This window comes from Daphnia carinata, chromosome 3 (assembly GCF_022539665.2).
Source record: "Daphnia carinata strain CSIRO-1 chromosome 3, CSIRO_AGI_Dcar_HiC_V3, whole genome shotgun sequence".
Taxonomy (NCBI): Eukaryota; Metazoa; Arthropoda; class Branchiopoda; order Diplostraca; family Daphniidae; genus Daphnia; species Daphnia carinata.
In genome coordinates this window covers 9,668,183-9,680,526 of record NC_081333.1, presented here as the reverse complement: position 1 = coordinate 9,680,526, position 12,344 = coordinate 9,668,183, and the positions used below count along the sequence as shown (strand labels likewise).

The 12,344-nt window shown below is 37.4% G+C and overlaps 6 protein-coding genes across 7 annotated transcripts; 2 read left to right on the top strand and 4 right to left on the bottom strand.

Annotated features, from left to right (window-relative positions):
• Window positions 1-301: 301 nt before the first annotated feature.
• Window positions 302-1,629, bottom strand: LOC130685278 (tumor necrosis factor alpha-induced protein 8-like protein). Its single transcript, XM_057508562.2, has 3 exons — window positions 1,129-1,629; window positions 864-1,070; window positions 302-795 (listed from the first exon to the last, which is right to left on the bottom strand). Exons 1-3 carry the CDS (start codon window positions 1,276-1,278, stop codon window positions 589-591), a joined length of 564 nt encoding a protein of 187 aa, XP_057364545.1. The 5' UTR covers window positions 1,279-1,629; the 3' UTR covers window positions 302-588.
• Window positions 1,630-2,273: 644 nt separating this feature from the next.
• On the top strand, window positions 2,274-4,412 carry LOC130685261 (alpha-methylacyl-CoA racemase-like). Of its 2 annotated transcripts, XM_057508535.2 has the most exons (8): window positions 2,284-2,419; window positions 2,488-2,627; window positions 2,698-2,744; window positions 3,028-3,163; window positions 3,222-3,299; window positions 3,384-3,449; window positions 3,525-3,768; window positions 3,833-4,412. In XM_057508535.2, exons 2-8 carry the CDS (start codon window positions 2,567-2,569, stop codon window positions 4,347-4,349), a joined length of 1,149 nt encoding a protein of 382 aa, XP_057364518.1. In that variant the 5' UTR covers window positions 2,284-2,419; window positions 2,488-2,566; the 3' UTR covers window positions 4,350-4,412. The 2 variants fall into 2 exon arrangements, with proteins under 2 accessions (XP_057364517.1, XP_057364518.1); XM_057508534.2 differs by having other exon boundaries at window positions 2,274-2,627.
• On the bottom strand, window positions 4,363-6,506 carry LOC130685257 (m7GpppN-mRNA hydrolase-like). Its single transcript, XM_057508528.2, has 7 exons — window positions 6,262-6,506; window positions 5,960-6,122; window positions 5,735-5,854; window positions 5,298-5,662; window positions 5,064-5,211; window positions 4,804-4,966; window positions 4,363-4,681 (listed from the first exon to the last, which is right to left on the bottom strand). Exons 1-7 carry the CDS (start codon window positions 6,357-6,359, stop codon window positions 4,521-4,523), a joined length of 1,218 nt encoding a protein of 405 aa, XP_057364511.1. The 5' UTR covers window positions 6,360-6,506; the 3' UTR covers window positions 4,363-4,520.
• Window positions 6,507-6,882: 376 nt separating this feature from the next.
• Window positions 6,883-7,858, top strand: LOC130685277 (uncharacterized). The gene is made up of 4 exons (XM_057508559.2): window positions 6,883-7,146; window positions 7,207-7,387; window positions 7,486-7,656; window positions 7,716-7,858. The coding sequence occupies exons 1-4, from the start codon at window positions 6,983-6,985 to the stop codon at window positions 7,824-7,826; spliced, it is 627 nt and encodes a 208-aa protein (XP_057364542.1). The 5' UTR covers window positions 6,883-6,982; the 3' UTR covers window positions 7,827-7,858.
• Window positions 7,859-7,865: 7 nt separating this feature from the next.
• LOC130685262 (probable isocitrate dehydrogenase [NAD] subunit alpha, mitochondrial) lies at window positions 7,866-9,650 on the bottom strand. Its single transcript, XM_057508536.1, has 6 exons — window positions 9,557-9,650; window positions 9,200-9,340; window positions 8,946-9,118; window positions 8,606-8,869; window positions 8,143-8,536; window positions 7,866-8,064 (listed from the first exon to the last, which is right to left on the bottom strand). The coding sequence occupies exons 1-6, from the start codon at window positions 9,572-9,574 to the stop codon at window positions 7,975-7,977; spliced, it is 1,080 nt and encodes a 359-aa protein (XP_057364519.1). The 5' UTR covers window positions 9,575-9,650; the 3' UTR covers window positions 7,866-7,974.
• Window positions 9,651-10,222: 572 nt separating this feature from the next.
• LOC130685308 (ubiquitin carboxyl-terminal hydrolase 46-like) lies at window positions 10,223-12,290 on the bottom strand. The gene is made up of 9 exons (XM_057508594.2): window positions 12,137-12,290; window positions 12,002-12,082; window positions 11,716-11,932; window positions 11,575-11,655; window positions 11,290-11,498; window positions 11,022-11,168; window positions 10,812-10,958; window positions 10,614-10,751; window positions 10,223-10,542 (listed from the first exon to the last, which is right to left on the bottom strand). Exons 1-9 carry the CDS (start codon window positions 12,137-12,139, stop codon window positions 10,435-10,437), a joined length of 1,131 nt encoding a protein of 376 aa, XP_057364577.1. The 5' UTR covers window positions 12,140-12,290; the 3' UTR covers window positions 10,223-10,434.
• Between the last annotated feature and the right edge of the window lie 54 nt (window positions 12,291-12,344).

The following is a 12,344-nucleotide window of genomic DNA, read 5'->3' as shown; positions in this document are numbered from 1 at the left end:
CTTCCAAAATCATAGGACGGAGTTCCATCAGGCTATTGCAACGCAGTCCATGGTTTTTATGTGTCAGGTTAGAGCAAACCCACCAGGACAACAATGATGAAGTTGGCACATGGGACGACGACAAAAAGAATTGGAGGTGATTTAAGCGTAAGTGGTGTATTAAAGTACACGTCTTAGAAGTATAAGTCATAAGCGCACGTTCTATGAGCCCACTTGGTAGAAATCATAATTAAGTGTAAGAACAGGATTCATAACTTAATGTCCACATCGACTGTCACGTCGTTGCGAATAAAGAAAGAAATACATTAGACAAGTATAATTTTATAGCCCCACCATCTTAAAAGCAAAGCAAAGATAAATAGAACGGACATAAGGGATTCCGATACAAAGTTTTCCTTTCGTTCGCAAACAGATGTCAAAGAAAAGTGAATGGAATGTAAGGCATTACAATATATGTTGAAATGAGCATATACAAACAAATGGAAAGTCCTTTGTGGGGTGATAGCATTTCTGATATCTATGGGAATCATGTTTTCATGAAGGCACTATACATAATCACTGGATCATAAATAAAATACAATGAAAAGTTTACAGCTCTCCTTGATCAAGAGCACTATGCATATCTGAAATGATTTTGGTCATTATCTCGGTATAATCGGAATTTTTCTTGAAAACGGTGTCCAAAAAGGCAGGATTCGAGAAAAATCCAAATACCAAATCAATCCTTCCTAAACTTTTATCTGTTAGATGTGGTTGAACAATTTGCTTCAAAAGGTTTTTGCATTCAGTCAAAAGCTGTAAAGCAACAATGAGAAAGATTAATTCAATCAACAGACATCATGAAATATTACAAACTGAAGTACTTGAGTCAAAAATTTTTGGTCATAGCTGAAATCCACCTCGAAAAATGATATCACTGTTTTTGCGGCTTTGTGGAATTTGCCTTGGAATTCTGATGCAATGACCAACTCATCTGGGCTGAATTGTTCATTTCTGGCTAATAAGCCTATTTTGGTCACTATTTTTATGATATTCTTCACAATCTTTTCAGCTTCTTTTTTATTTTGAGTCTAAAAGAAAATAATTAATATAATTCTACATGGTTACAATAAATTCAGTGATACTTACATAGGTTTTGCAGAGCCTATAAACATTATCCAATAGAGAACCCATTTTATCATCAACAAAGACTTTCGCTACACCTTTACTAGACATTCGACTGAGAATCTTTTTTTGTGCTTTCAGAGCAATATCTCGGGCTCTAAAATTATCTGACATATTTACAGGCTTGTGTTTTAACAGTACAAGACTTAAAGGGGTAAAGCTTCAAGAGAACTTCAATAAGGAGAATAACAAATCTTTCTCCCACTTTGTTTGATGATGTGATGTTATGTAAACATTCAGTATACAAAAATAGATGAAAACTAACTATTAAATTTTATATCACAGATATTTTCCCCTTTAACCTACTAGTACACAAATTCGAGATTTCTTACGGCAAAGGCAATCAACTGTTTCTAGACCAAACGAAAGTGGCCGCTATCTGTCTGTGTACAATCTACACTACGGATCTACCCTCCATAAGGGTGCCGTGCCGTGACGTTTGTGTGCTACAAATGTCTGGCAAGCACAGTACTGTACGTCACTATCAAACGGTCCAAACCAACGGTTCTGCCATTAGGGCTCGGCCCGGTCGCCATGAAATCGGGGACAATGCATGGCCTTCCAAAAAAAATAGAAAGAACGGGGAAGCTCGGTGTGGGGATTTCTTATATGGTGCGCGTAAGCAACACCATTCTCTAGAACTGCGGCTCAGTTGGCGCCAAAACAAAAACAAGAAGTATAATGTAAAATAAGGATAATGTATTAGTAAAATATACTGCATGTTTAAGTTTCACCAATAAAAAGAAAAAGAAATAATCTCTCATTTGTAAAAACAAACAAAGCAAATTTCGTTGTAAAAATAGGGAAGAAATAAGGATGGAAAGGGGAGAAAAAAGGGCGTAACGTGTAATACGTTTTAATAAATGGTTATAGAGACTGGCTTTTCATTGAATTCGGGGTGGCAACGCGCACCACAAAAAAATCCTCGCACCGGTTCTACATGGGGTCGAGCCCTATCCACCATAGCGGGATTTTTTTTTTTCTGGCAACGCCAGGAACCAACACAAAAATAAAGCGGCAATTCCCTAACATCGCCCTCCGAGCCGGTCCGTATTGTCCGTAGTTGCCTGCCTGTGTTCGATTGTTTCTAACTATAGCAATATGTCTTCCAAAACGATTGATAGCATATCCAGACGAAGATAATAGAATTTCAGATTGACTGTCGTTAGAAAATTATTTGTTGTTATTGAGATTGACGCCATCGAAGTAAAGAGGTGTTTTTGAAATATAGGCCCATAATATTGTTTGTTAGATGGTATTTCGTTTAATTTTTGGCTGGGAGGTACTCAATATTAAGGACTTGTGTCTAAAATTCGTCTACAGGAAGAAAACCAAATCCGTTTCAAGTTTTAATACTCACAATACAATATAATTTTTCATAAAATTAGCTGAAGTTATTATAATGGCACTAAAGGGAATAAAAGTGATTGAAATTGCAGGATTGGCTCCTGGTCCTTTTTGTGGCAAGTGTTGTTTGACATTTTCTATGATTCTTTAAATGATTTGAACCAACTAAACTATTTTTACATTTAGGAATGATTCTAAGTGATTTTGGTGCAGATGTCATTAGGGTAGATAAGGTAAATTGTAAAAGAATTCTTGATTTCTATATTAATCTGAATCCATATCACCACATGCTAATGTGAGCTTGGTGTGCTATAAATATTTTAAACTGTATGTAATTTTTTTGTCCTATTGATGTTTGGCTTTACCTGGAGCCGTAAACTTTAAGATTCCATCAATTGAGGCCTTAAAGAATTTCTGTGTTCCATCCAACTGGTATTCTTCCATAAATGTTGCAGCTATCAATGAATTAAGGTCCATCTGTCTAATTGTATTACAAAGACTTTACTTTCACGATAGGCCAATGCACCGCCACTAGATCGGCAAGCAAGAGGAAAGCGGTCTATTGCATTGAATCTTAAATCCCCTGATGGAATTGCCATCCTCCATAGGCTATGCTCAAAAGCCGATGTCCTTATTGAGCCGTTCAGACCAGGCATAATATTTCAGTTCTCAAGTTATAGCTATTTCCGACTTATATTTTTCCTCTAAAGGGGTTATGGAAAAACTTGGTCTTGGCCCGTCAACTTTACTTAGCCAAAATCCACGTTTGATATATGCCCGACTTACTGGTGAGCACGGATAACAGCGTCAAGGTTCCGATTATTTCACGATTTTCACTCTTTATTTTTCTTTCCCATTGTTGGGAAAATTAGGATTTGGGCAGAGTGGACCGTATTCTCTTATGGCAGGGCATGACATAAATTACGTTGCTCTGACCGGTATTCTATTGTCAACTACAACGTTTTGTTTTTGCTTTTCAGTTTCTTACTTTGGTTTTCCGTTACATTTACTAGGACTGCTTTCGCTTCTCGGAAGACATGGCAGTAATCCGATTCCGCCACAGAACTTGTTAGCTGATTTTGCTGGAGGCGGATTACTTTGTGCGATGGGTATAGCCATGGCGTTATTTGAAAGAGAGAGGTCCAATATGGGCCAAATAATTGATGCATCCATGGTTGAAGGAGCAGCCTATGTTGGGTCTTGGATCTTCAAGTCGCAAGATATGCCTGTATGGAGTGGGGTTCGCGGAAAGAGTTGGTAAAGACTATTTTACTATATTACACCGAGAAAAGGACTTACCTATTTCTGCATCGTATGGTAGGTTCGATGGAGGCGTTCATTACTACGAAACATATAAAACAAAAGATGGTAAATACATGACTGTTGGAGCTTTGGAACCTCAGTTCTATCAAGAGTTGGTCAACCAATTGGCTAATGCTGGAGTCGAAAATGTCCCCGACCAGTTTCCTGATGACCCAGAAGTGGCGAAAAACCAAATGGCCGACATTTTCTTACAGAAGACTCGGGCGGAATGGCAAGCCATCTTTGATCAAACTGACGCATGCGTTACACCGGTATTGGATCTAGGTGAGGCCCCTCTTCATCAGCATAATGCATTTCGAGGCAGTTTCATTCGCAACGCGAAAGGCCAGTGTGATCCGGCACCGGCGCCTCGTCTTAGTCGTACACCGGCTCTTGATCTAGGTAGTATAGAAGAGCCATCAATTGGCGAGAATACTAGGGAAGTACTCACAGAAATCGGTTACAAAACAGATGAAATAAAGCAACTGATTCAAGATAAAGTGGTTCATCAAGTTAACAGCAGTGCCAAGTTGTAAACAAAGTAAACGCTAATTTCCATGGATTTATTACAGAAAAGAAAATATATTTGTACGCAAAAATTTTGCGTGTCGTATTTTATCCTCGATTAAACGTTATTGAATAGCAAGAAAATTTAATGAGAATGACAAAATCTGACGAGGTCGTATGCCTGAGACACAAACATAAGCCTAGTCAAAACATGCCAAAATAGGTCCTACGTTGAGCTTGAAGTTTAGCCAGGATGGAGCGACGTAGCAGACCTGTTTAGCTGGATCGAACCCATCGCCGATCACGACTGGGCTTGTTGTTGCTGTACCTCCCTGCGGAGTAACGGGCTTTTGTACTTTGTCTGCAAAATTAAGAGAACTCATGATGGAATGATATATATCTAAAAATGTTTTTTTTTTCTTTTTTTTTGTTTACAGTTTCACATGGTTTTTAAAATTAAAAATCTTAACACTGTGTATTTACCCGTGAATAACTGGCGACGGGACGGATGTTTAGTTTTTTTAATGCTAAGTCCTTGGAGTGTATTGGTAGAAGTTGATGAAGACGAGTGTGCGGCTGACTTAGAAAGTCGTTGATAAAGCTGTTCGGTATTTGCACTCAAAGGAATTTTGCTAGTATCATCTTCCTGCAGATATAAAAAAAGAAAGGGCAGAAAATTATGTTTAGCAAACGGAGAATTAGAAAAAAAAGTAGTTTTCCCTGAAGAGAAAACGAACGCTCACTGAATTTGGTTTGGAGTGTCTTTGAAGAATACCGGTTATGGACTGCTCTTCTAGCGATTTGCGCCTCTGTTTTGCCTTTCGACTGTTGCCATTTCCAGGCTGTTGCTGCTTGTAAGTCATTCGACAAGATACCCAGTTTCGTATCAGTCTGGTAGATCGCACGCAGCATGAGAAAGAAGGACATCCCCATCATAGAAGAATAAATCAATGCCTAAACAACGCATGAAGGCATACCTTACAAATGGGAAGACCATAAAGAAAGAGGCAGAACCGATTCCTAATCGAACTTTAGTCATAGCGTCCTTTTTGCTGTTAGGGAGATCGGCGATTGGAAACCACTGTAAGGCTCTTATCTCATTCCTGGTTCTGGGTATGAATTTCGTTTCTTGGGGCACACCGGGTATGATATAAAGTCGAGTTAATTGGTCGTTCACGGTTGTTTCTAAAAATTCTTTGACAGAAATCAGATGCGATATGTCGAATCCCGTCTCTTCTAAAACTTCGCGCACTGCGCAGCGGGCTGGATCCTCTCCTTCATTGACTTTACCTTTAGGAAAACCCCATGAGCTCTTGGACCAAAATCCTTGAACCAACAGAACCTGTTAATTAAATTTAAATAATTAATTGTCATGCTAAACTTTTTATGTAATCACATTCATAGTTCACTATACATGGGTAAGTTCTTCATTCAGTAGGATGGCACCAAAGGTTGGAACTGCTTGTTTATATTCACGAAATTGTTCTAGATGCCTTTCAAAATTTTGTATATATTTATGAAGAAACGATAAATGCTGAAAAAACAAAACAAAAAACAAAACATAAAAATGAATATTTTCAGCAATGTTAAAGCAGTGAACACCTACAGTCTAAGGTAAAAAATCTAAAAGTAAAATTGCCTTGAATATGTTTGCAGAAAATTCTTTGAAGTTGCATTGTTTCCGAGTGGAATTTTCTTCTGAACAGTAGAAGTCTATATAAAACCAGTGTGCCAACTCAATCTGAAAGAAGAGTCTCACCAAGTCTTTTCTTTCCTCTTCCGGAACATTTACAATAAACCGACTATAACAAGGGAATAAAACAGTTTGTTTTTGAAATTTTGTTCTAACCAATTATTTTATTCTAACCGCGTCACAGATGAAAATCTGAGAACGTATGAAAACGTAAACCTGAAACTAGAGGGTTTTGGTTTTTAACTGACCTGCATAAGTCATCCAGAATATCGGGTGGAATTTTGTACATCTGGGCCCAGTTCCATTGCTCCACACTTTTTGAAGGAGTTTGTGTAGGCACATTCATGTCTTTCAAATGAAAAAAAAGCCGGATAAAAAACAACAACGTACAGATAGAAGTGAAAAGGTGAAACAAACGTTGGTTTGTTTATCTTCGTCTGAAGTGGCTATAGTTCTCACCTATCTTGCCATTGTTTGTCCGTATCTAAAGGAGAGGCCGAGCTATGGCCCAAGACGGGGCGTTTGCCAGAGACTTCTAGCGGACTGTGATCGCGTCTCTTAAGCTATTGTAGAACCAGTAAACCAACAAACAAAATCATTTAATTGTTGTTGTGTTAAACTGCTTTAAATAAGCCTTTGTAGCGTTTATTTTTTGGTACCGTTGTGAAGGAAATTAGTTGCTTTCGGAAAATAAATTTCTTGTTATTTATACAACTGCGTAATTTAGATTTTAAAAATTTATACCATGTAAAAAAAACAAGGAAGAACGGGGCTGAACCGATGGGTAGGCAGGGGCCAAATTCTACCCCCGAATGTTGTTCCGCTTGACTACGTCGTCTGCTAGCACTGGTATTAATCATATAATTTATTACAGTAGCCCATGGGTAGATGTAATATGTAATCGAAGTTACCGGTTGGACTGTCGATCACCCCTTCATTATTGGTCCATTATATATTCCAAATAAAAGCATGGCGCGAAAAATTTGCGATCCGAGTGAAAACGAAAATTCTTTATCGACGGAACAAGGAGCCGAACCAATTGCTGATTTACAGACCCAAAGCCGAGAGCTATATGCTAATTTTGTACGTGAAGAAATTCAGTTGCAAGGATTACCAGTTCCGCATGTCCCATCGTTGGTTTTCTTTACACTGCATGATTTTTTGCGATGTTAATTCGGCCACATTCCATACAGGCTCGATGACATTCAGTTTAGCAATCCTTTGTGGGTTTGCAATGCTTCAAGTTTGCGACAACTAGCCAATGAATTTTCCCTTTCACCACTCAGAAATGAAGTTCGTTACAGAGCCCAAAATGTGGATTTGACTACTTTAAATGCCCAGAACTTCAGTGAAATGATACAGGAGGTGTTCAGTGTATGCTAATTCAAAACTCTTTAGTAAATCTTGTGTTGTTTTTATAACTTAAAATTACTTAAGCTTTTGTTATGTAAACTTCTTGTTGCCTTTTCTAGGGAGGAAATTTAACAAAAGAACGCATACTTGTGGTCTTTTTCTTTTGTTCAGATGTTGCTCTGTTTGCATTGCAAAACCACACTTTGAATCTTTTCTCCAAGCTCATACAATGGAGTACAGATTATATATCTGGGAGATTCTCAAACTTTATCCACAGCCAAGGAGGATGGGTAATTCATTAATGTAGCCCCTAAATATTCTACAGTTTCTGATGCAACATAACTTCTAGACAGCTGTTTTGAACAGTTCTATGAACACACTGCTGAAAATGTCTGCAACTGCAGCTTGCTGTGTAGCAGTAATAGCCATGCTGGTATTTATTAAGAATAATTGGAAATAAACAAGCAATGAAATAAACTATCTTTACAACTAGTTGGTGTAAAGCAACTATTTTGGTATATTACTATTTAAGAACAAACACATTTCAACTAGTTACATCACTTATTGTATGCCAAGCTTCTAATACAAGAACCGATTGCGTTACGGAATTACTCTGCCGCTATTTTCTGGCAGATTTCATCCGTATATTCGGAACATTTCCCGTTACCTCCTAAATCAGCCGTTAAATACTTTCCTTCCTATGAAGACAAAGCAAATGCAAAAAGCAGGCAAGTGTTTTAGCAAACTATTAAGAAAAATTCGAAAGTAAAAATTACCTTAATAGTAGAGTAACAAGCTCTTTCGATTTTTGCAGCATGGTCTGGGAGATTCATATAACGCAACATCATCACGGCCGATAACAGAAGAGCCGTTGGGTTGGCTTTATCTTGACCAGCAATGTCGGGTGCAGTGCCGTGTACGGACTCGAAAATTGCTCCCTGTGTTCCAATGTTTCCCGATGGTGTGAGACCTAGCCCTCCAACGAGACCAGCGCAAAGATCGGAGAGAATATCTCCGTACAAATTTGGCATAACTAGCACGTCGTACATGCCAGGATCTTGAACCATATTGAGGCAGACTGTATCAAGGTACCGTTCCTCAAATCGGATGTCAGGATTTTTTTCAGCGGCTTCACGACAACAGCGTAGGAACAGACCATCCGACATACGCCTAGAAAAGTAAAGGATTGGCAATTTATTTATGGAATCAATTTTTTTGTTTGCTATGAATCAGTATTACATAATGTTGGCTTTGTGAACGGCTGTGACTTTTTGCCTTCCATTGCTACGAGCATAGTTGAAAGCAAATTCCGCAACACGCCGGGAAGCGCCTTCAGTGATCAGCTTGATGCTCTGAACCACACCGTCAACAATTTCGTGCTCAATTCCGGAATACTCGCCCTCTGTGTTCTCGCGAATAGTTACTACATCTACATCGTCATAGAGAGTTTTGTAGCCTTCAATTGATTTACACGGCCTAACATTAGCATACAAATTGAATTCCCTGTAACAAAAAAAAAAGTACATTATTTTAAAAATAGCTTTGTTAAATATGTTACATAATTGTGTTTTTTTTTTACTTCCTAAGTGCCAAATTTAGAGATCTATGCCCTTTTCCAACTGGTGTCATCAAAGGACCTTTAAGTCCAATAGTGTTTTTGTTCACTGAGTCTATGGCAGCCTGAGGAATACCAAATTTTCCATCTGGGCCTCTCACTGGGGTTACATCAACAACTTCCCACTCTATAGGCACCTAAGTTTTAAAAGAATGATTAGAAATGTTAATCACTGGGAAATTATATTTGTACTGAAATATTTGAAGTTTAAGTTAAACCTTTGCAACTGCAAAAATTTTCTGAACAGCTGCCGAAATTTCAGGACCAATACCATCTCCAGGTATTAGAGTTACTGTGCGTACTCCTTTTGAGTAAGATCTCAGCTGAGAACCTACAACAGATTTCAGCAATGCTGTTGTCTGTATTTGAAGGTTGGTCAAACAGAAAGGTTAGTTTTTATTTTCTCCATTACTGCCAACCTTGATCGCTACTACTGGTTATATAAATAATAATAAATTTCGAATGTAAAATTTCCAACGGCTTTAATGGGCAAAGCTTACTTGTCCTAAAATACTTGCTAAATACCAAATTCTAGTAGCGGTAATTTCTATTGTAAAGAATTAAGTTCTACTTACCCGGCGGGAGGCGGCCATGATTTCTTCAAAACGACTGATACTGATCACCTGATGGAAATGCGGCGCGGTGCAGCCGACGTTTTGTCTTTCCTGTGGTTGGTAAAGCAAATGCTTTAGCATTGGTTTGTCTTACACATGGTTTTACAGCACACTACAGCATGCTCATAAAGAAATTTGAGTTTTCTTCCTGTATATTATTGAATTGCACCATTATGGAAATTTTTCTATCGTACAAATTTGACGTAAAATCAACGTCCCTTTATTGGCTAACAGATTTTTCGAAAAAGGTCAATTCAGCTACGGCCCAAACCAATTAAGTTGCTTGCTTTTTATTAGTAAGTTTTCGAAGTTTTGGAGCTTACATATGTACGTACCTACCGATTTACCAGAAAAACGCACAGGAAAACCGTAAGGATTTTTGAGCGTGACGTAAAAACCGTAAAGAAAAATGTTCGTGTGCTAGCATGTTTAACGTCTTCCTTAGGCATGGGCCGGAGCGTCAATCAGTACCTTTGATTTTTTTTCGCAAAAAATGGTTGCCGTATACTAATACGTAGAAGTATAAGTTTGAGCATGTGCGTTAAGGACTCATATTCAAACACCAACTTAAAATTTCACATTGAACCAAATCAACAGCAATTTTTGTGTAAATTTTTAAAGTAGGCAGAAATTTATAATTTTATTATTGAACAAATGAAATATCACTATGAACAAACTTCTAGGATATCAATCATTTACAAAAGGAACACTTTTCACTGAAAAGTCTCTAATCAAGCATAATCAAATGCTTCTCATCACTATCATTCTCCTGCTTAGCAACCACAAGTCTTAGAGTTGGTCGATAACAAGAACTCTTCGTACTCGTATACGATTCAAGTTCAAGACGTATCTCGAGATTGATAAAAGAGGATATAACCAGTTTCCGAGGCCTTTTGTACATCAGACGTTAGACCATAGAAATCCTCCAACGCAGATGGGTCGATTTTCTGTACATAAAAATAATTGAATAAAAATAATATTAAATAAGAAGAACATGATAACCATGAATTTCCCATACGTCAACTATATCATCGTCAAATAATAACCAAAAGTCATGGCTTTTGACAATCGAAATGTAGTGACCGCGGTTAGGTCCACTTCCACAATGGACAACCACAGCAACCAGATCATACAGTCTGTCAGGACACTCTTCAGACTGGCAATTAAAAACATATGATTTAAAATAAAAATCTTATCTTGTCATAAAAATTCATACGGTGTTGAAGAGTCGAAGTTCAAGCGGGAAAACTACGCGATGTGATACTTTTATATGACGATTGTATTGCTCGACGTATTTGAACCGCTTGAGATGCAATGCAAGAATCAGGGGAAGTTTCTTCACCCTCATACATTTCTGGGCTTCCTGTTTCAGTAAAGAAAGTATAAAATTAATTTTAAAAATGTTAACGTTTTCCGCAAATCTTACTTGATAAGAGCTGCAGACATCACATTTGAATTTGTTGTCGGTGCACAGGGTTTCAGTGGATGAGAACGTTCTTAAACAATGGGTAATACTAGTGTTTTGGTCAACGTCAACCTGTAGATCGAAGAAATCTTCTTCTTTGTTGCTGACCTGTATTTAGCGAAATGAATGAATGAAGAAGAAAAAACAGAAAATAACTGTAGTCATTGGAATTTAACAAAATAGGGTTTCTCTACGACAATAATATAAAAACTAAAATCTCAATGCATACGGTTTCACAGTTCAAACAGCGTGTTTCACTGGTGAGAATTCCTTGAAATATTTCATGAACCCATGTTGATTCATGGTTTCCAGTTGAAGTCATTGATCCATTGCTGCCATCAAACTTTAAAGACGTCGAACCGTTATAGGGTTCTTTAGAAGTTGTCACCTTTCCATTAGTTGTCGGAGTCGCAGAATTATTTAATTGGTGTCGTTCAGCTATTATGGGAAGAACAACATACTCAATGTATACAAAGTGTAAAAAAATGCACATAACACATCTATTCTAACACACCTGTTATAATTTCACTTATATGGTTGATCAAGAAGTTAAGAAATTCATGGGCATCTTGTTGCATATAATTGTCAAATTCTTCTAAATATGTTTAGACCACAAATGTAGGTTTTAAACATTGAATATATTAGAATTTGTTGCCTTTTTCTTTCTTCAGCCTTGCAATGAACTTTTTGGGAGCTATGGTTCCAACCTTTTTTTTCTGTGTGGTAATGTTGTGAAAGAGATCAGCTAGACAAGTCAGCAAGGTTTCCTTTGATCTTTTGTTCTTCATCTTGTATTCCAAAACTTTCTCACGAAATGGTTTGCAGAAGTACAATGCTTGAAGTACGGAATTGGAATAGCAAGTATTCCCAAACTATAAAAAAAGAATACTATTATTGTATATAGTTTTCAACACCCTGTTCGTTTCATTCTTTCACAATACATTGACAAGTCCAAAGTAATGTTCATTTGTCGGGAATTGCTCAGATCCAATCTCTTTTTCAAGCTGCGACGCGTTTGCTCCCTTCAATAAATGTTTGTTAACGGAGCCCTATTTATATGCATCATACGAGCTTACCATAATAAAGTGTCAAATTCAGCGCTGATAATTCACAAACTGTTTTAAATTTGGAACTAAATATATTTAAAAAATACACCAATTCCGATAGCTGGTTACACTCAATATTTTGGTTTTTCTTGACTTCTTGTAATTTTTATCTACTAATCTTAAGTGTCGAGTATCGGAAAGTATAAATATTATCACGTAAGATATCGATCAAAAAGTA